Raw genomic sequence first — 22,531 nt, 5'->3', positions numbered from 1 at the left:
AACGCTTTCAGGGCGTGTCAGGACGCGTTTTTGCTAATTTAAGGACGGGAAATCTGCCCTGCGCCGCAGCGCATGGTCTAAAAAGGTTGAGTTTATTTTTTTTATGAGTTATAGGTGTGTTTTGAGAATAAACTAATTAGAGTCTCATCTCCCATTCCCTTTAAGAGTCAGCTGCGTCGTGCCAAAAGCGCATTCGCTATTTACAGGACGCAAAGTAAGTCTAAGTGGAAAAAAATGAGCATTTCACAAGCAAACAGTTAACAGTTTTTTTAAACAGAAAACAGTTAAACAGAGCATCTACTGCGTGAGAATGAGAGACAATGGAACTACTTTCAATTTCGCTCTTGGATAGGGAAACCTTTAAGCACAGACATCAATCAGTCTACAAATAAATACTTTTGTTTGTTAAGCGCAAATATTTGTTTCACAACTATTTCTAAATTCAGTTCTAATTTCCAGCAAACGAATAAATGAATAATAATAGCAAAATGTGCTCAAAAACCTGAGTTATATCCTAAAACACATGCTGTGCCCCATATGGTCTAAAACCTGACAGGTGGACAAATCTAAGCTTGTTTTTAATAAAACAAATATAAATATGGATATAATAAATAATACTGCTAATAATAATAACATTATACAAAAGCAAATTGTTATGAATGAACTGAAAAAGCCTCCCGAGATGAAGAAGACATAAAAGCAGGGATTTTTCATATTTATGTAGGCTAGAAAATAATATGTTTTGTAATATTTTAATCCTTTATATTTATATTCTATATCTATTCTTAATATATACTATATATGTCCTGTATATTTACATTTGTTTCATATGTAAAGATATTTGCCTATTGCTCTCTTGTGAGTATTAAGCAGTGTGTAAGTGAGGCGCAACTCTGCGCTGGAGTTTAGACCGGGTTAGTTTTGTTCTAATGAAAAATCTATTATAGTTTCTCAAAATAGCAACGCGCCAGCGGTCCGCCTCAGAACACCTTCCTTTTTAGACCAGAACGCCTATGGACGCACAAATGAGCGCTAATGCATTTGCTATTTAAATAGCGTAGCGCAACGCCTCAAAACGACTCTTGCGCCAAGCTTAAACTAGCAAAAGACTGCGCCGGGTGTATGATAGGGCCCAATGAGTTCCCTTTCGGATGGGGAACTTTAATGCTATCAGTGGATTTATTTATTAATCCACGAATGGGGATTCTTTTTAGAAAGCCAATTGTCTGAAAGAGTATATATTAGGCCAACAAAATGCCAAATGAGTTGGCAGCGTAAACTTGCGCATGTGTGCCTTATTGGCAATTAGCTCTGCATATAAGCACAGGAAAAGCAAGGAAACGGCATTCTTCTCTTTTTTTTCGCTTCAGAGACTATTACAGCCTTCTGAGAGAGTCGATGAGGGTTCCTCCTGCTGTGATCCAGCGATTTTGAGCGAACGAGAGCATTCTCCCGGTCCAGAGTGTGTACATGCAGCAGCAGACGGTCGAGCTGGGTTTCTCCCTTGCCTGGCGTTCTTTGGGTCCGGTCCTCCAGAGCAGTGTGTATAAAGTAGCAACTTCACAAAAAGAACAACACAGTCGTGCAGCACGTCCTTTTCAGGATGGCGCTCCGACCGTGCGTTTCTGGATGCAGTGGTTTCCTGTCCCCGGATGATGGCCACGAGCACTGCGTTGCATGTCTGGGGGTCCAACATGTTATTGCGGTGTTCACACTGCTCTTATAAAATGTGGCCAATATCAGATTTGCTGTGTGAACAGATCATGGTCCTACACTAACCCGCAAATGTGCATTACGAAGAGCACAAAATGTCTGATTATGCACACTATGCGTATACTGTATGAAGTAAGCACTTTCTCAGATAATGCTTATATGATCATTGCCCTTTACACAGACAACTGTGGTATATCTCATGAACTGCAAAGGGTTATTCTGCTACTAATAATAGGTATTTCATCATTTGAAATCTAAAATAGGTCACTTGTGATAGGAAACACTGATCATTTGTGATTTATGACAAGCGCGATGCGTGGCGCTCTGAGAATTGGTAAACTCATAAAGTGTTAATGAGCAGCCGTAGACTGAACTGTGAAGGTGGAGTTGGTTTATCTCTGTTTGCATATTTCATTTTACTCAGTTATAAACAACAGGCACGTGCAGTAGGGGGGGTTTGGGTGCTCGAGCACCTGCTCTTTTTTTTCTCTGGGAGAGAAAGTTCCCCCATCCTTTGCACACGGATCCTCTATCCACAACAAGCACGTCGCTCTTCAGCTTCCCGATCAACCCGTGGCCCAATCGTTAACAAGATTGCTTAACAAGCGCTAGTTTTGCCTTCAAAATCTTTTTCAAAATGAACAACCAACTTTCTGTGGTAAAGTAATCGCCCTGTGTGCTTTTCTACTGCTGAGGAGTAGATGATGTCTGCAGCACAGAATGATGAGCTGTCGCTCGAATATTATGTAAATGTCACATGAAATCCGACATAACCGTTCACACTGCGGTCGCATTGCAGAACATCAGATATGATTTAATCAGATTCTGATTTAAGACTACATACGAAAGTGGCACAAATCTGACCTGAAAAGATCCGATTCCATGCAGTTTGGGCTGTTCACACTGATTCTGGACACATTTCCCTGAGGTGTGAACGATGGATTTGCTATTTAAACAACGTGGTGGAAAACAGGAAAATTTGTGTTGCGCTGGTCTGAAAACAGAAACGCGTCTTGCGCCATATTGTGCCGGGTGTATGATAGAGCCCTAAGTGTCATTAGCTTAGTTATATCCTTTTAAATGAAAAGATGACATTGTTTGTTATGACAACTTGAAATGTCAACTTTGCATTTAAAATGACAAAACTGACCAAATGACACTGAATAACAGTTATTATAAGCATGCATAAAACAACCTTTATGTGTCATGTCATGATTGTAAAGGTTTCATGACAGTCTTATGAACACACAAAAGTAAAGTGTTACAGATTATAGATTATTCAGTTGATAAGATAATGATTAATTACCTTTGTGCAGTTTTATTAAACGCGTCACTGACCATCTGAAGACTCTCTTGGAACGAAGATATAATCAGACTCTCAGGAACAACTAGAGGGAAAAATATACACTTATTATTATTGAGATTTGGCTTTCCTTGTTCTTGGCTGCATTCCAGTCCAGTTTCGTTACGCCCTTCCCTCAATAACTTCCCCGTCTCCTTCTCTCATGTACGTCATTGATTATGTTAAACAAGTGTCCACTACATGTGGAGTATCTGAATAGGTTTAAAAGGAATGCCCTTAAACCCTTGAAAACAGCGTTGTTGTGACATCACAATCACATTATATTCTGGAACATAGAGATCCTGGAAAGGACAAAGCCGACCCGCTCTCTTGGTCTAAATTGAGGGCATGTTTATGTATACTTTCCTCGTTAACTTGATGAAGTGGGAACCACTTCAAAAAATGGAGGCAGGGATTCCTCTGAAGGAACAAGGGAAGGGGAGTTTATGTGTGCGTGTCTAAAAAGTGGAGAGGAATGCAGCCCTAGTAAGTCGGTTGTTTCCATGGTTACTGACTATGTTGTGCACCTGCTTCTAGTTTAGTTTTTATCTTCTGTGTATTTAAACCCCAGGTATGGTTCTAGTTATTGCCTAGTGTTGATTGTGATCATGATGTTAATTGGTTTGTGATTATATCATAAAATATTCTATAAAATAAAAGTGTATGTATGTATGTATGTATTTATATATATATATATATATATATATATATATATATATATATATATATATATATATATATATATATATATATATATATATATATTTTTTTTTTTTTTTTTTTTTTTGTCACATTTATTTATTTTTGTATACATAATTTTATTATTAATTAAATTAAATCGGCCAAAAAAAAAAAAAAAAAAAACATATTAACCACTAATCAGACCCCCTAGTTTTTCACGATTCTGCTAAATCCAATTCAAAACAATGCAATTGTTTTTGTTAGAAATAGTTTTCAAACAAATCTTTATGCTTAACAAACCAAATTACCTAAAGTAAAAATATATTTGAAAAAAACCTCAAGGTTTACTGGATTTATTAGGTATGGGTTTCAGTAAAATGTTTTATTCTACAGAGTTGGCCATTTGTATGGATACACCTTAATAAAACGGGAATGATTGGTGATATTACCGTCCTGTTTGTGGCACAATTGTATATGTGAGGAGGCAAACTTTTTAAGATGGGTAGTGATTATGGTGGCCATTTTGAAGTCGGCCATCTTGGATCCAACTTTTGTTTTTCCAATAGGAAGAGGGTCATTTGACACATCAAACTTATTGGAAACTTCACAAGAAAAACAATGGTGTGCTTGGTTTTTAACACAACTTTATTCTTTCATGAGTTATTTACAAGTTTCTGACCACTTATTAAATGTGTTCAATGTGCTGCCCATTGAGTTGGATTGTCAATGCAACACTCTTCTCCCACTCTTCACACACTAATAGCAACACCGCAGGAGAAATGCCAGCACAGGCTTCCAGTATCCGTAGTTTCAGATGCTGCACATCTTGTATCTATTGAAAAAACAAAAGTTGGATCCAAGATGGCCGACTTCAAAACGGCCACCATGGTCACCACCCATCAAAGTTTGCCCCCTCACATATACTACTGTGCCACAAACACAACATTAATATCACCAACCATTCCCATTCTATTAAGGTGTATCCATTTAAATGGCTCACCCTGTATAAAGGTATAATAAAAAGAAATAGCAAACAAACATTGATTCATTCATTTTTCTTATTCTGTTATTCATGAGGGGTCACCACAGTGAAATGAACCACCACAAACAAAACAAGTAAGCACATATTTACAGCATTCTGCTAACTGAAAATGTCAACTGAAAACAAATGTATTATTCTGTTGTTTTTCACACCTTCACCAAATACAGATGGCTTAACTCTAGTAAAGGTATGACATTGTTATTATGTTGTATAGGCTGTATTTGTTATCATGTTTTTGTTTGTTTATGATGTAGCTGTTTCTTCTTTAATCATATCCTTGACGCTGTAAGGTTTGCACTATACTCTGACATCCAGGAAAATCCTCCACATTATCAGTGCAAAAGAAAATGTGTCAGTGTTGAAAATTTAATTAAACCGCTTGCATCCTTCAGTGATATGACATGAAATGTGAAATATTCAAAGTCACTCAGGTTTTACATAAATGTGATGTCCCCGGGACGGGCTTACGCATGTGGACCATAATTTGCCATCTTGCCATTCCTGCCTAGTTAAAGAAGAATCGTCCCTGTTTCACCTCTGATTATGCAGCAGTTTCAAAGCCGGAGTCCTTCCTGTGGGGAAGCAGCACTAACAAACCCAAAATCTGGACCGCTGTGTGAGTTCAGCCTTAAAAATGGTGGCATTCCCACCGGGATTCTGCATCTCGGTTATATAACACAAATATCCTAACACTAACCAACAACCCACTCTACTTTTATTAAAATTTAACACCGCCGGTTTATTCATCAACTGACCTTCCCATTAAAATCCGAGACCTGCATTTTCTTGAGAAAAGTCCCAAGGGCTGCCGCAGAAGATGCCATTTCAAAAATTTGGCACCACACGTCAGGTACCAGATGTGTGTTGAGAACATTACGCCTGGAAACGCTCAAACTAAAATGTCAGTAGGTACAAAATAACTTGTAATGAATCTGTCAGCAGCTGTCTGTAGGAATGTCACCATGTTGAGTTCTGCTAATTGCTAGCGAATGCCACTCAAAAAAGCTTTGCTTAGTTGCTGCTCCTCTAAGAATAGCAATCAGAAAGGCTTGAATTTTAGCGCCACTGGTGGTCACTCAGGGAACTGCAGCAAAAACAATAGACGCTATTTTTTAGGCACAAAACACAAGGTCTTGGGGCCCTATCATACACCCGGCGCAGTGTGGCGCAAGACGAGGCGCAGTAGACTTTTGGTAGTTTCAGCTTGGCGCAAGAGTGGTTTTGAGGCGTTGCGCTACGCTGTTTAAATGGCAAATGCATTAGCGCTCATTTGTGCACCCCTAGGCGTTCTGGTCTAAAAAGGAAGGCGTTCTGAGGCGGACCGCTGGCGCGCTTCTATTTTGAGAAACTATAATAGATTTTTCATTAGACCAAAACTAACCTAAACTCCAGCGCAGAGTTGCGCCTCACTTACACACTGCTTAATACGCACAAGAGAGCAATAGGCAAATATCTTTACATATGAAAAAAATTTAATATTAAGGTGATATATATGGTATATTAAGAATAGATATAGAATATAAATATAAAGGATTAAAATATTACAAAACATATTATTTTCTAGCCTACATAAATATGAAAAATCACTGCTTTTATGTCTTCTTCATCTCGGCAGGCTTTTCAGTTCATTCATAACAATTTGCTTTTGTATAATGTTATTATTATTAGCAGTATTATTTATTATATCCATATTTATATTTGTTTTATTAAAAACAAGCTTAGATTTGCCCACCTGTCAGGTTTTAGACCATATGGGGAACAGCATGTGTTTTAGGATATAACTCAGGTTTTTGAGCAAATTTTGTTATTATTATTCATTTATTCGTTTGCTGGAAATTAGAGCTGAATTTAGAAATAGTTTTGAAACAAATATTTGCGCTTAACAAACAAAAGTAATTATTTATAGACTAATTGATGTCTGTGCGTAAAGGTTTCCCTATTCAAGAGCGAAAGTAGTTCCATTATCTCTCATTCTCATGCAGTAGATGCTCTGTTTAACAGTTTTCTGTCAAAAAACTGTTAACTGTTTGCTAGTGAAATGCTCATTTTTTCCACTTAGACTTACTTTGCGTCCTGTAAATAGCGAATGCGCTCTTGGCGCGACGCAGCTGGCTCTTAAAGGGAATGGGAGATGAGACTCTAATTGGTTTATTCTTAAAACACACATATAACTCATTAAGAAAATAAACTCAACCCTTTTAGACCATGCGCCTTATCGCAAAGCGGATTTTCCCGTCCGTAAATTAGCAAAAATGCGTTCTGACACGCCCTGAAAGCGTTTGCACCCTGCGTTTTGCGCTCTGCGCATGGACCGTCAAAATAGAGCCCTTGATGTTTAATAGTTTCATAGGTAAAAAAAATTTTTTTTAATTTTTTTAACTTTTTTTTTAATTAATTGATTAAATTTCCTTCCCATGTTCCATATCTTCCACAAATTTAAGCAATTTCCAAACCAGTTAAGAACCATTGTGTGACAGAACATCTTATATCTGCCAATTAACTATTTATAGATAATATTCTGTAGAATCACATTTATGAAATATAAATGTGAAAGCTCCCACATACGCTGAGATGAATCAGATGAACTGATGAACATCAGGATGGAGGTTAAACCCATCAGAAAGCCCGCCATGTCCTCAATGCCCTGAAACACAAGACAAATGCTTTCATTCAACCAAAAATACGCACAATAAATGTCATATAAAAAAGGAAACAACCTTGCTGTGACTCTAACTTTAATTGCAGAATGATGAAACGTTATTCTGTACTCTAAGAAGAGCTAATGCAATATACTGCACACTATGAAATACAATATGAAAGCAAAACATTTTTACAACTGGGCTACTTTACACAAACTTAAAAAAAATTATAATAATAATGAACTGAAATTTCTAATTAACATGTTATTTTCTGTAAATATACAGTTGTGTCATTTATATATATATATATGTTATGTTATATCGTTCCTAAGGTATGAGTAAGATTTTGAATGTACTTTTTTGTTTTGTTTTTTAGGACAGCAGAATCTCCAACAAAAAAGATCACAAAAGATATCGTTTTAAATTGTAAAAAAAAAAAAGAAAAATGTGTTTCTGAAACAAATGAAGACAGAAGTAAATAACCAATTTGAATTATTTAGCCTGACATGTTTACTGTTTCAAAATATTTTAAATGTTTCTCAAACTAAAATATATTGTGTAAAAGGGGAAATAGGTTTTTTTTTTTTTACCCAGACATTTAAAAATAATATATTTTAGAGCAGTTATCACAATACCGTGAAACAGTGATATTTATATCCAAGGTATCATTCTGTCACAATCTTACACCGGCCCGCCTAGTGGGAGGCATGCGTTGTGTCCCTTTTGTAAGTGGAACTACTTTCTTCCGCCATTCATTCACATCTGCAGCTGACATCAGAACAGCGGAAACCATTGCTCATTCACCAACGTCCCTTTAGCGCTAGTGTTTAAATGACTCTCTAGAGTAATGTCTAAAATTATGACAAAACAGCTGATTTTGCTCACATTTTAATTTTATTAGGCTAAATGGCATGAAATGCCATCAGTCTACAGAGATATCTTCCTACAGTATAACAGTCTACAGTATTTCTCTGTTGCAATCAGGAGATCACATTAATTAAAAAAAAAAAAAAAAAACGCTAAACACTGGCGCGCATTTCTTCTTTCTTTCTGTGTACTAAACTAATCTGCAGTAGTGAAAACAGGAGACTCATTAGAAACAGATGGCCAACCAAAAAGTAACTCAGAGTCCCATCTCACTCAATACACTACAATTACTATGGTATAAATACAGCACTACACCATACAAAAGAGAGAGATCGACTTAGAAAGTCACTTACCAGTTTAATAATGATTTGATCAGCTGTAGTTTAAAATTACGCTGGGTTTTTCTCCTCTAAGGGTTTATTTTTCAGTCTCTGTTGCCATCTTGTAGATGGACAATGTCAACTGTCTTTGGTCGGTTTTTATATATAGAGGAAATACCAACCTATGTCACACACAGAGCCGGCGCGTCCATAGAGGCGACCTAGGCGGCCGCCTAGGGCGGCAGTATAGAGAGGGCGGCATCCGCGACACCTCCCTTACCACCCGCTTCCTCAGTTATGTCCGCGACACCTCCCTCACCGGCAGGCACTTTTTTCCAGGGGTTTCAGTACAGCGTAACCGCTACTACGTCATCGGGTGGGCGTGGCCTATCTGTGAATTTGCATAGGTCACGGATCATGCGCAGATTGTGAAAACAGCCGTTTCATTCAGATACCTGTACGTATTCGCAGGGGTTTCGTGTCCAATGCCTTTTATATGCAGTACAAAATAGCTGTCCTGATCGAAGGTGTTTCATGTAAAGTCAGTGTATGTTTTATTAAACAAATTAACTTAAGATACCTCTAGATTACATTAATACTGTTATAACTTAAGATACCTGTCCCGATCCCACGGCTTTTGTGTCACATACTTTATATATCATATACAGTAGCATCAGATACCTGTCCTGATGCCAGGGGTTTCATGTATGATCACTTTTATATACAGTAACATCGGATACCTGTCCTGATCTCAGGGGTTTCGTGTATAATTACTTTTATATTAGTTAACATCAGATACCTGTCCTGATCTCAGGGGTTTCATGTATGATCACTTTTATATTATATACAGTAACATCAGATACCTGTCCTGATGCCAGGGGTTTCATGTATGATCACTTTTATATACAGTAACATCGGATACCTGTCCTGATCTCAGGGGTTTCGTGTATAATTACTTTTATATTAGTTAACATCAGATACCTGTCCTGATCTCAGGGGTTTCATGTATGATCACTTTTATATTATATACAGTAACATCAGATACCTGTCCTGATCCCAGGGGTTTCATGTATGATCACTTTTATATTATATACAGTAACATCAGATACCTGTCCTGATCCCAGGGGTTTCATGTATGATCACTTTTATATACAGTAACATCGGATAACTGTCCTGATCTCAGGGGTTTCATGTATGATCACTTTTATATACATTAACATCAGATACCTTTCCTGATCCCAGGTGTTTCATGTATGATCACTTTTATATTATATACAGTAACATCAGATACCTGTCCTGATCCCAGGTGTTTCATGTATGATCACTTTTATATTATATACAGTAACATCAGATACCTGTCCTGATCTCAGGGGTTTCATGTATGATCACTTTTATATACATTAACATCAGATACCTGTCCTGATCTCAGGGGTTTCATGTATGATCACTTTTATATACATTAACATCAGATACCTGTCCTGATCTCAGGGGTTTCATGTATGATCACTTTTATATACATTAACATCAGATACCTGTCCTGATCCCAGGGGTTTCATGTATGATCACTTTTATATACATTAACATCAGATACCTGTCCTGATCCCAGGGGTTTCATGTATGATCACTTTTATATACATTAACATCAGATACCTGTCCTGATCTCAGGGGTTTCATGTATGATCACTTTTATATACATTAACATCAGATACCTGTCCTGATCTCAGGGGTTTCATGTATGATCACTTTTATATACATTAACATCAGATACCTGTCCTGATCCCAGGGGTTTCATGTATGATCACTTTTATATACATTAACATCAGATACCTGTCCTGATCCCAGGGGTTTCATGTATGATCACTTTTATATACATTAACATCAGATACCTGTCCTGATCCCAGGTGTTTCATGTATGATCACTTTTATATTATATACAGTAACATCAGATACCTGTCCTGATCCCAGGGGTTTCATGTATGATCACTTTTATATATATATTAACATCAGATACCTGTCCTGATCCCAGGGGTTTCATGTATGATCACTTTTATATACATTAACATCAGATACCTGTCCTGATCCCAGGGGTTTCATGTATGATCACTTTTATATACATTAACATCAGATACCTGTCCTGATCCCAGGTGTTTCATGTATGATCACTTTTATATTATATACAGTAACATCAGATACCTGTCCTGATCCCAGGTGTTTCATGTATGATCACTTTTATATTATATACAGTAACATCAGATACCTGTCCTGATCCCAGGTGTTTCATGTATGATCACTTTTATATTATATACAGTAACATCAGATACCTGTCCTGATCCCAGGGGTTTCATGTATGATCACTTTTATATACATTAACATCAGATACCTGTCCTGATCCCAGGGGTTTCATGTATGATCACTTTTATATATACAGTAACATCAGATACCTGTCCTGATCCCAGGGGTTTCATGTATGATCACTTTTATATACAGTAACATCAGATACCTGTCCTGATCCCAGGTGTTTCATGTATGATCACTTTTATATTATATACAGTAACATCAGATACCTGTCCTGATCCCAGGGGTTTCATGTATGATCACTTTTATATTAGTTAACATCAGATACCTGTCCTGATCTCAGTTGTTTTGTGTATGATGACTTTAAATAAAAATAGAAAATAAATATGAGGTATGTTAATTAACTAAGATCGAGAAAACAAAAATTAACCACGATTTATTACAGAAAATGTGGTATTTATTTGTTTAAACATGACTGAATACCATATTTTAAACTACAAAGACACGGTTAATCTTACCACAACCATTATTATTTGGTTTAAAATGGAAGTACAAAAGCCCAGAGACAGTAAAACGAAGTAAAACGAGGTCAGCCGTTTTTGCTAATGAAATCTTTAAAATATAACATTATAAAAACAAAAAAACAACCTGTATGATTGTTTTTTTCCCTCGTTATCCACCGCGGTAGGTTCTTTATCCATAATCCTCCTGTTTGAAATGACCGCGCTAAAAAAGAACCTGTACTGCGCATGATCGGTGACCTCTCAGTATTGTTTTTTTTAAGGGGGCGTTTCCCAAACACCGACCGAGCCACGCCCATTTTACGTCGTGGTAATGAAACCCCTGGAATTTAGTGCATGCCCTCCCTCACCACCCACGTCCTCAGATATATTCGCGCATAGACGACAGAATAGAGAGGGCGGCGTCAGCGACACCTCCATCAGCACCCACGTGTCCTCAGTTATATCCGCACATAGGGCGGCAGAATTGAGGTCCGCGACACCCGCGCGTCCTTAGTTATATGGAAAAGAGGTTCGTGACACCTCACTTAATTTACATAACCGGTCACTTTCGTTTTCAGATTGGGGTTGAGGGCGGCATGATCGTCCTCTGCCTAGAGCGGCAGTTCAGCTTGCTCCGGCCCTGGTCACACATGACGTCACACAGCTTCAATCGTGCATATCGGTTGCAAAAAAAGACAGCAAACCTGTTGTGTTGTGCTGTAGGATGCCAAAATCGAAGGTCCAAAAAAAAAAAAAAAAAACTTTACTTTTACCGCACACCACACTGCTTTTAATGCCAACCACAGACATCTTTGGCTAACATCAGAAGAACTGAATGCAGTGAGGACCTAATTAAAATGCTCAACTCTGCAGTTCTCATGTTATATCAGGTAAGTTCACGTTATGCTGAATCATACACATTATACGTTTTTGTTGCAGCAAGGATTTCAGCAATTACAGTTAAATATGGTGAATTAAACTGCAGACACTGAATGCTTAGAATGAAATGTAAGCATGTAAGTTCACATACCCTGCCGTACAGGTGCAGTTCGCTGTCAGAATGTAGTTGTTTTGCTTGTTGATGGTTACTCAGGCATTGTACAGTTCAGTCTTCTTTTCTTGTCTTTGGCTAGGCAGAACCTCGGTTTTTAGAACTACAGTTTTGAATCTGGTCATCATGAAGCATTATTTCATGCACATGACCACACAGACTTGTAGGCCTTTAACTTCTCTCTTGTAAAATCACTTAGTTTCAACGAGATAGTTGTGCATTTGGCTGGATGCTTGGCCATATGAATATTTTCTATTTTATTTATAAAATAAAATAATAATTAAATTGTTATAAATTCAAAAAAAGTGACACAGACACTTATAAATGTTATAAAATGCTTTTTTCTTAAATATAAGCTCTTCTTTTAAATGTATTATTTTTTCAGAAATTTAATAGTTATAAATGTATATATATTGATAATAATAATTTATTATTTAAAAAATTTTCACAGGAGGGCTAATATAAATAAATATATTAAATATATTCATTCATTTTCCTTCGGCTTAGTCTCTTATTCATCAGGGATTGCCACAGCAGATGGAACCGCCAACTATTCCAGCATGTTTTACACAGTGAATGCCCTTTCAGCTGCACCCCAGTACTGGGAAACATCCAGACGCACTTATTCACTCACACACTACGGCCAATTTAGTCTATTCAATTCACCCATTTCACATGTGTTTGGACTGAGGGAGAAATCGAAGCACCCAGAGGAAACCCACGCCAACACGGGGAGAACATGCAAACTCCACACAGAAACGCCAACTGACCCAGCTGGGACTCCAACCAGCAACCTTCTTGTTGTGAGGCGACAGTGCTGACCACTGAGCCTCTGTGCCGCCATCTACTTATATGCCAAAAAATAGTATCACACAAGTATCCACAAAATACGAAGCAGCACAACTTATTTCAGTACTGAAAAAAATCATCATATTAGAATGATTCAGGAATCACGGGAATAAACTACATTTTAAAAGACGGTCAAGTATTAAGTTGGTACTTTGCAATATTTCTTAACAGTAAATACACCTTTTCCTGAATTTTTGATTGGATAAATACAGCGTTAGTAAGCAGAAGAGCCTCTCTCAGAAAGATTAAACCTCTCTAAACTTTTAAATAGTAGATATATCCCATACCTGTGGTCTCAGTGGTGTGCTGTGTGTGTTTTTCCAGTCGACTGTCTCCTCTTTCCCCCTGTGTTCAGGTCTGTGCTGGGTTTTGCTCACTGACTGTGAACAGTCAAACTCTGCTGCTTCCAGCAAAACCCTTGATTTTCAAGGCTCCGGCTTGATGAAGCGTGGCGTTTGAGTGGCCCTCTTAAAACACAACACAAGCTGGTGTCAAGCCTCTGTCAGGAGCTGGAAATCATCATTATCTGCTCACTGTTACAGCCTGATTTCAACAACCATTTTAAGAAAATGCTTTTCATGGCATAACAGGACATTTCCACAGATAAAACAGATCATTCTGGCATCATTGTTGGGCTGAAGCTGGCAATTATTTTAACAATCGATTAATCTACTACAGACATTATTCCATTAATCTGTTAATCGGAGAAGCTGTTTCCATTTTCTTTGGAGATCTTGTGACCAAAATGCAGAGCAATAAGAAGTATATAAAAGCCAATCATTATATATATATATATATATATATATATATATATATATATATATATATATATATATATATATATATATATATATATATATAAATATATATATATATAAATAGGAGCACCGGTGCTTGGTAGCACCTGTGTTTCTAACTTTAAAAATTTAGGCGCATCAGCCAAAATTTAGTCGCACCCACCAATAGTAAGCACCTTTACTACAAGCTTTATAGAAACTATTTATTGCATTTGAAATCAACAGTAATCAAACTAACAAGCAAAAAAAAAAAAAAAAATATATATATATATATATATATATATATATATACACACACACACACACACACACACACACACACACACACACACACACACACACACACACATATACATACACACACACACATATATATGACATAATTAATTAGTTATGAATTAATTAATTATTCATAAATAATTAATTCACCTCCGCCTATGATGACGATGCCATCGTCCATCGCAATGTTTCACATTAGACATCGTACAGTGCAAAACGCCCAACCCTAATGATCAGTGGCTTTCTCATACGCGCACATTATATTATTAGGAATATTATATATTATTAGGAATACACAGTATCATTATACACAATAGGCAAGTCCGCAATTACATCCCTGAAAGACATCCGGAATGAAGCAGTTACTGCTCCATCTTGTGCACAATGATTAACACTAAAGGGGCAAACCATCAGGTCACCTGCTTTGATGACGATGAACTTCAAGGTGATGAACTTCCAACCTAAGTCACACATGACGTCACACGGGTTCCCGATTGCAAAAAGTACAGACACAGAGCTTAGAGATGCATTCTGGGTGAATGTCTCCCGAATCCGCGCATGAGGTGAACATTTTGCAGTAAAAATTGGTCGCACACAACTATTTTTAGCACTCGCACAAGTGCTCCCGAATATATTTTGAGGTCGCATAAATAAAATTTCGGGCACATATGCAACAAAAATGGTCGCAATTTCGAGCCCTGTCATGTTATGTCAGGTAAGTTCATGCTATGCTGAATCATACACATTACTCTCTTTTGACTGCAGCAATGATTTTAGAAAAACAGTTACATATGGTGAATTAAACTGCGGAAACTGAATGCTTAGAATGAAATGTAAAAGTGTAAGTTCAAATACCCTGCCGTACACGTGCAGTTCACCGTCAGAATGCAGTTGCTTTGCTTGTTGATGATTACCCAGGCCTTGTACAGCTCCGTCTTCTTTCCTTGTCTTTCGGTCTTCTTTCCTTGTCTTTAGCACTACAAAGTTTTGAATCTGGTAATCATGAGACATTATTTCTTGCAAATGACCACACAGAACAACATTGTTGTCATCCAAAGACTTGTTGGCCTTAAATTCTCTCATGTAAAAACATTGGGAGTTTCAATGAGATAGTTGTATATTTGGGACTGGGTGCTTGGCCATTTCGTCTTATCCAGTATATATTGGGAGGGTGCTATCGCAATTGGACCTGTCAGACGAACGTCGCTCACTTTAACGTTAATTTTGCCGAACAACTGTGCTTATCACTGGGTGACGAGCTGTTATAATACGCTGAAAGCATTATGTAAACAATATATGTAATATGTAATCAATATAACTTATTTCTAAGACAACAACAAACTCTGTACCGCATCAGGGGTCCGTTCTTCGTACGTGGATTTCTGAATTAGCTGGATTTGGATATTGACGATTTGACACGATCCAGGATCGTTTCGTTCTTCAAAGCTGATCCGTGAGTTGTTGTCATAGCAACAGATCTGCTAGGTCAAACCTGATCGGGAGCAGGTTCAATTCATATAAACAGGATTAGATCGGGTCAGTTAGAGCAAAGATAATACAGAAAGTATGTTCTGAATTCTGATATTTTCTTACAGTAGTAGTTATATACACTTGGGAAAATGGTACATATTTTTAACTATATATATATATATATATATATATATATATATATATATATATATATATATATATATATATATATATATATATATATATATATATATAAAGTTATAGTTATTAATAAAATAAATTAAGTTATACATATTAATAAAACTTATGCAATCTGCACCCTCGAAATGAAAGTACAAAGACTGCCACCTGCTGGTGCAAAGAGAAAACTTATTGGTATGAACGCTTTAGATCGCTTTAATACAAATTGTGTATAATAGAAATGCAGAATATGTGACTTTTTTTTTTAAAGCAATAATACATTTATGCAGTCATAAACATGTTTTGATAGTTAATAGTGATTTGATGCTTCACAAAAGTTGCAGACGCCTTTACCAATATGAAAATGCTTTTGTAAACAACCAGTTATTCTTTACACCGATTAAAAAACGGATACTATAATATAGAAAATATTTTCTAAATGTAGAACTAAATACACTGATTTGCATTTAAATACATGATGAATACTCTTGACACAAGAAAGTGTGGAGCCTGCAGCTCACAGCAAATGTGGAAGGTTATTGCGTGTCATATTTAACAAACGGTTTACTGCTAATTTGATGTAATTTTGCTCACATGGATAATTGAATATTAATCAGGTGATGTCATTACGCTGCTGTGCCGTCAGCCAATCGCTGCATAGCTAATCATGATTTCGAGGATCGATAGATCTGTCTTCACAACACACGCAGCGATCTCAGATCAGTTTATTCAGACATTCCAATCTGATTTGCGAACTTGTTTGAAGAACCAAATTAGCGAGAGATCAGTTATCAAGATTAAAAGATCCAGGATCTGCCAAATCATCTTAGATCATTTAAGCGAGGTACGAAGAACGGACCCCAGATGTCATTCCCTCACACATCCTGAATGTTTACAAACTAGGTAAATCGTCTACAGGGCATCCGGAAAGTATTGATAGCACTTCACTATTTCCACATTTTTATGTTACAGCCTTATTCTAAAATGGATTAAATTAAAGTATTTCCTCAACATTCTACACACAACACCCCATAATGACAATGTGAAAAAAAAAGAGTTTTTAAAATTGTTGCAAATTTATTACAAATAAAACACCTGAAAAAGCAGCCTGTCACTATCGAAGTACAAGATAGTTCACAGTGAGATAAATAGTGCTATTGTGTTTTAAAGTCATACTTGCATGCGATTTCAGGCCCAATATTCAACAATATACCGTGTTACATGTCACTGTTAATGAACCCATGTACGAATATAAAATCAAATTTACCTCAGTATCTTCAGGAAGGTCTATCTGTGAACTCTTAAACACGTCTGATTGTTTTAGTGGTTATTTAAATGAAGGATGGCCCGTAACTAATCTAAATAGTCAATTTCATTAGCTGAACAATGATCCATAATTAAAGTAAATCAAGTCATTAATCTAAATTAATGACAAGGCATGTTTTTCATTGGGAGTAACTGCACTTGATCTGATGTACAAGAACAATCATCTAAAAGCCTGTCAAGGGTTTTAAATCATTCATCTGTAAGAGTTCATGTCACATGCACTATAATATCATAAACTAGATATTAAAGTTTGAGGACAAACTTTATGGTGGCTTGAAAAGCCAAATCTGACAGTTTGAAGTGGTTTTAAAGTGTAAATAGAATGTTAGTATGATTTTAGCTTGAGTTAACATATTACTAGCATGAATTAGCATGTTAGTAGCATGAATCTTACATGAATTAGCATGTTGTTAGCATGATTCTAGCATGAATTAGCATGTTGTTAGCATGATTCTAGCATGTATTAGCATGTTACTAGCATGATTCTAGCATGAATTAGCATGCTACTAGGATAATTCTAGCATGAATTAGCATGTTAGTAGCATGATTCTTACATGAATTAGCATGTTGTTAGCATGATTCTAGCATGAATTAACATGTTACTAGCATGATTCTAGCATGAATTAGCATGTTGTTAGCATAATTCTAGCATACATTAGCATGTCACTAGCATGATTCTAGCATGAATTAGCATGTTAGCATGATTCTAGCATGAATTAGCATGTTACTAGCATGATTATAGCATGAATTAGCATGTTGTTAGCATAATTCTAGCATAAATTAGCATGTTACTAGCATGATTCTAGCATGAATTAGCATGTTGTTAGCATGATTCTAGCATGAATTAGCATTTTACTAGGCGGTTGCTAGGGTGTTTTAAGTGGTTGCTAAGGTGGTGCAGGGCAGTTGCTAAGGTGGTCTGACTAGTTGCTAGGTGGTTGCTTAGGTGTTGCTAGACGGTTGCTAGGGTGTTTTGAGTGGTTGCTAAGGTGGTGCTAGGCAGTTGCTAAGGTGTTCTGACTAGTTGCTAAGTGGTTACTAAGGTGTTGCAAGGTGGTCGCTAGGTGGTTGCTAAGGTGTTGCTAGGCGGTTGCTAGGGTGTTCTGAGTGGTTGCTAAGGTGTTGCTAGGTGGTTGCTAGGTGGTTGCTAGGATATTCTGAGTGGTTGCTAAGGCGTTGTTAGGTGGTTGCTATGGTGTCCTGAGTGGTTGCTAGGTGGTTGCTAAGGTGTTGCTAGGTGGTTGCTAGGGTGTCCTGAGTGGTTGCTAGGTGGTCGCTAAGGTGTTGCTAGGCGGTTGCTAGGGTGTTCTGAGTGGTTGCTAGGTGGTTGCTAAGGTGTTGCTAGGTGGTTGCTAAGGTGTTGCTAGGCGGTTGCTAGGGTGTCCTAAGTGGTTGCTAGGTGGTTGCTAAGGTGTTGCTAGGCGGTTGCTAGGGTGTTCTGAGTGGTTGCTAGGTGGTTGCTAAGGTGTTGCTAGGTGGTTGCTAAGGTGTCCTAAGTGGTTGCTAGATGGTTGCTAGGGTATTCTGAGTGGTTGCTATGGCGTTGCTAGGTGGTTGCTAGGGTGTCCTGAGTGGTTGCTAGGTGGTTGCTAAGGTGTTGCTAGGCGGTTGCTAGGGTGTCCTGAGTGGTTGCTAGGTGGTTTCTAAGGCGTTGCTAGGCAGTTGCTGGGGTGTTCTGAGTGGTTGCTAGGTGGTTGCTAAGGTGTTGCTAGGCGGTTGCTAAGGTGTCCCAAGTGGTTGCTAGGTGGTTGCTAAGGTGTTGCTAGGTGGTTGCTAAGGTATTCTGAGTGGTTGCTAAGGCGTTGCTAGGCGGTTGCTAGGGTGTCCTGAGTGGTCGCTAGGCCCTTACTAAGGCATTACTAGGCCGTTGCTAGGTGGTTGCTAGGCGGTTGCTAGGGTAATTTGGGTGGTTGCTAGGCAGTTGCTAGGGTACCCTGGTTGGTTACTAGGCAAGCCTCACATACATGCTTGATAAAACATTTATACTTAGTAAGCATTTCTAGCAAGTTACAGTACTTGGCTAGTCAATATTAGCATGTAGCTAGTCACTGCTAGCATGTGTAGCATATAGGAAGTTCCGTTTGCTAGCATGAGTCAAACGAGCCAATCTCCAAGTCTCTACGATGTTCTGATGCTGAGATATAGCTGTTGATGAATGGTTGCTAGGGTACTCTGTTTTGTTGCTATGGGCGAGGTTACAGAGTGAACTTGAATGTGGTTGGTTGTCTTAGTCAAATGAACCAACCCCCATGTCTCTATGACACTGCTATGCAAAGATATGCATCTTGGCCTATTTTAATGGAAGTCTATGGAATCAATTTGGGGGCGTGGCTTGTGAGCTTTATTATCATATTGAGATGCTCATTGGTTGTCTGAGTCAGATGAGCCATCCCCCAAGTCAATAGGACACTGCTATGCAAAGATATGCATGTAGGCCAGTTATTAACATGGGTCTAGTATGAATTAGCATGTTACTAGCATGATTCAAGTACAAATTAGCATGTCATTAGCATGTTTCCAGTATGAGTTAGCATGTCATTAGCATGATTAGCATATGAGTAGCATGTTGCTAGCATGATTGGCATGTCATTATCATGTTAGAATTATAAGCATTTGATAGCACAGCTAATTACATTCTATAGGACAGTTGCTTGGGTGCAGTATGTGGTAGTTAGGGGTGTGGCTAGAAAGTTAAAAGGCCATCAGTGATTGGCTGCTGGCTAGACTGAGTTAAATGAGCTCATCCATTAGTCTGTATGACAGTCTGATGCAGAGTTATGAGCTCACAAAGTTTGATCCCATGTTAAGTCAATGAGAGTCTTTTGTAATGGAAGTCTACGGGACAGTTGCTAGGGTGCCATAAGTGGTTGCTAGGGAGTGGCTAGTAAGTCTAAAGGTCATCAGTGATTGGCTGCTGACTAGACTGAGTTGAATGAGGCCTGACTCTAGTCTGTAGGACAGTCTGATGCAGAGTTATGAGCTCACAAAGGTTGACTCAATGTTAAGTCAATGGCAGTCTTTTACAATGGAAGTCTATGGGACAGTTGCTAGGGTGCCAAAAGTGGTTGCTAGGGAGTGGCTAGTAAGTTTAAAGGTCATCAGTTATTGGCTGCTGGCTAGACTGAGTTAAATGAGCCCAGTTAGAAGTCTGTAGGAACGTCTGATGCAGAGTTATGAGGTCACAAAGTTTGACCCAATGTTAAGTCAATGGGAATTTTGGGAATTTTCCGGGTCGTTTTTCGGAAAACCGAAAGTCGGATCAGTCGGAAGAGATATAGCAACCCGAGTCAGACCAGTTTGAAGGTTTGACGAAAGTTTGAGGTATGAAGCTTGAAAGGGTTAGGAGGAGATAGACTTTAAAATTAGTCTCAGAAGAAAGAAGAAGAAGAAGCAGAACTAGATTCTTAAAGTTTGAGAACAAACTTTGAGGCTGGCTTGTGAAAGCCTGAGGGTAATAGTTTATTTAGTTTAAACAGTTTTAAAAAGTATGAAAAGATAGATAGATAGATAGATTAGCATGTTATTAGCATGATTCTAGCGTGAAATAGCATGTTGTTAGCATGATTCTAGCATGAATTAGCATTTTACTAGCATCATTTTAGCATGAATTAGCATGTTGTTAACATGAATTAGCATGTTACTAGTATGATTTTAGCATGAATTAGCATGTTGTTAGCATGATTCTAGCATGAATTAGCATGTTTTAGCACGATTCCATTATGAATTAGCATGTTACTAGCATGATTTTAGCATGAATTAGCACGATTCTAGCATGAATTAACATGTTGTTAGCATGATTCTAGCATGAATTAGCATGTTGTTAGCATGATTCTAGCATGAATTAGTATGTTACTAGCATGATTCTAGCATGAATTAGCATGTTACTAGCATGATTCTAGCATGAATTAGCATGTTGTTAGCATGGTTCTAGCATGAATTAGCATTTGACTAGCATGATTCTAGCATGAATTAGCATGTGACTAGCATGATTCTAGCATGAATTAGCATGTTGTTAGCATGATTCTAGCATGAATTAGCATGTTGTTAGCATGATTCTAGCATGAATTAGCATGTACCTAGCATGATTTTAACATGAATTAGCACGATTCTAGCATGAATTAGCATGTTGTTAGCATGATTCTAGCATGAATTAGCATGTTGTTAGCATGATTCTAGCATGAATTAGCATTTGACTAGCATGATTCTAGCATGAATTAGCATGTGACTAGCATGATTCTAGCATGAATTAGCATGTTGTTAGCATTATTCTAGCATGAATTAGTATGTTACTAACATGATTCTAGCATGAATTAGCATGTTACTAGCATGATTCTAGCATGAATTAGCATGTTGTTAGCATGATTCTAGCATGAATTAGCATTTGACTAGCATGATTCTAGCATGAATTAGCATGTGACTAGCATGATTCTAGCATGAATTAGCATGTTGTTAACATGATTCTAGCATGAATTAGCATGTTACTAGCATGATTCTAGCATGAATTAGCATGTTGTTAGCATGATTCGAACATGAATTAGCATGCTACTAGCATGATTCTAGCATGAATTAGCATGTTGTTAGCATGATTCTAACATGAATTAGCATGTTACTAGCATGATTCTAGCATGAATTAGCATGTTGTTAGCATGAATTGGCATGTGACTAGCATGATTCTAGCATGAATTAGCATGTTGTTAGCATGATTCTAGCATGAATTAGCATGTGACTAGCATGATTCTAGTATGAATTAGCATGTGACTAGCATGATTCTAGCATGAATTAGCATGTAACTAGCATGTTTCTAGCATGAATTAGCATGTTGTTAGCATGATGGATAGATAGATAGATAGATAGATAGATAGATAGATAGATAGATAGATAGATAGATAGATAGGTAGGTAGGTAGGTAGGTAGGTAGGTAGGTAGGTAGGTAGGTAGGTAGGTAGGTAGGTAGGTAGGTAGGTAGATAGATAGATAGATAGATAGATAGATAGATAGATAGATAGATAGATAGATAGAAGCAGTTTATAGATAGATAGATAGATAGATAGATAAATAGATAGATAGATAGATAGATAGATAGATAGATAGATAGATAGATAGATAGATAGATAGATAGATAGATAGATAGATAGATAGATAGATAGATTAAAACAGTAGGTAGATAGATAGATAGA

General features: G+C 37.4%; 1 protein-coding gene across 12 annotated transcripts in view; it reads right to left on the bottom strand.

The window, feature by feature from the left end:
- The window catches only part of tpo (thyroid peroxidase), a 170,533-nt gene that overhangs the window by 86,169 nt on the left and 61,833 nt on the right, over positions 1 to 22,531 (bottom strand). For 5 of the 12 annotated variants that reach the window (XM_073928006.1, XM_073928005.1, XM_073928013.1 and 2 more), the window contains exons 2-5: positions 15,234 to 15,355; positions 13,590 to 13,769; positions 7,344 to 7,422; positions 3,020 to 3,101 (exon numbers count right to left, since the gene is read on the bottom strand). In XM_073928006.1, the coding sequence (XP_073784107.1) occupies positions 3,020 to 3,101; positions 7,344 to 7,410 (149 nt within the window). In that variant the 5' untranslated portion in view covers positions 7,411 to 7,422; positions 13,590 to 13,769; positions 15,234 to 15,355. Of the gene's footprint in view, positions 1 to 3,019; positions 3,102 to 7,343; positions 7,423 to 13,589; positions 13,770 to 14,797; positions 15,871 to 22,531 lie in introns of all 12 variants that reach the window. The other 7 variants (XM_073928007.1, XM_073928014.1, XM_073928017.1 and 4 more) reach the window with 4 other exon arrangements.

Source organism: Danio rerio, chromosome 17 (assembly GCF_049306965.1).
Source record: "Danio rerio strain Tuebingen ecotype United States chromosome 17, GRCz12tu, whole genome shotgun sequence".
Lineage (NCBI taxonomy): Eukaryota > Metazoa > Chordata > Actinopteri > Cypriniformes > Danionidae > Danio > Danio rerio.
Note: the sequence above shows the minus strand (reverse complement) of the source record. Positions and strands in the feature narration are given on the sequence as shown.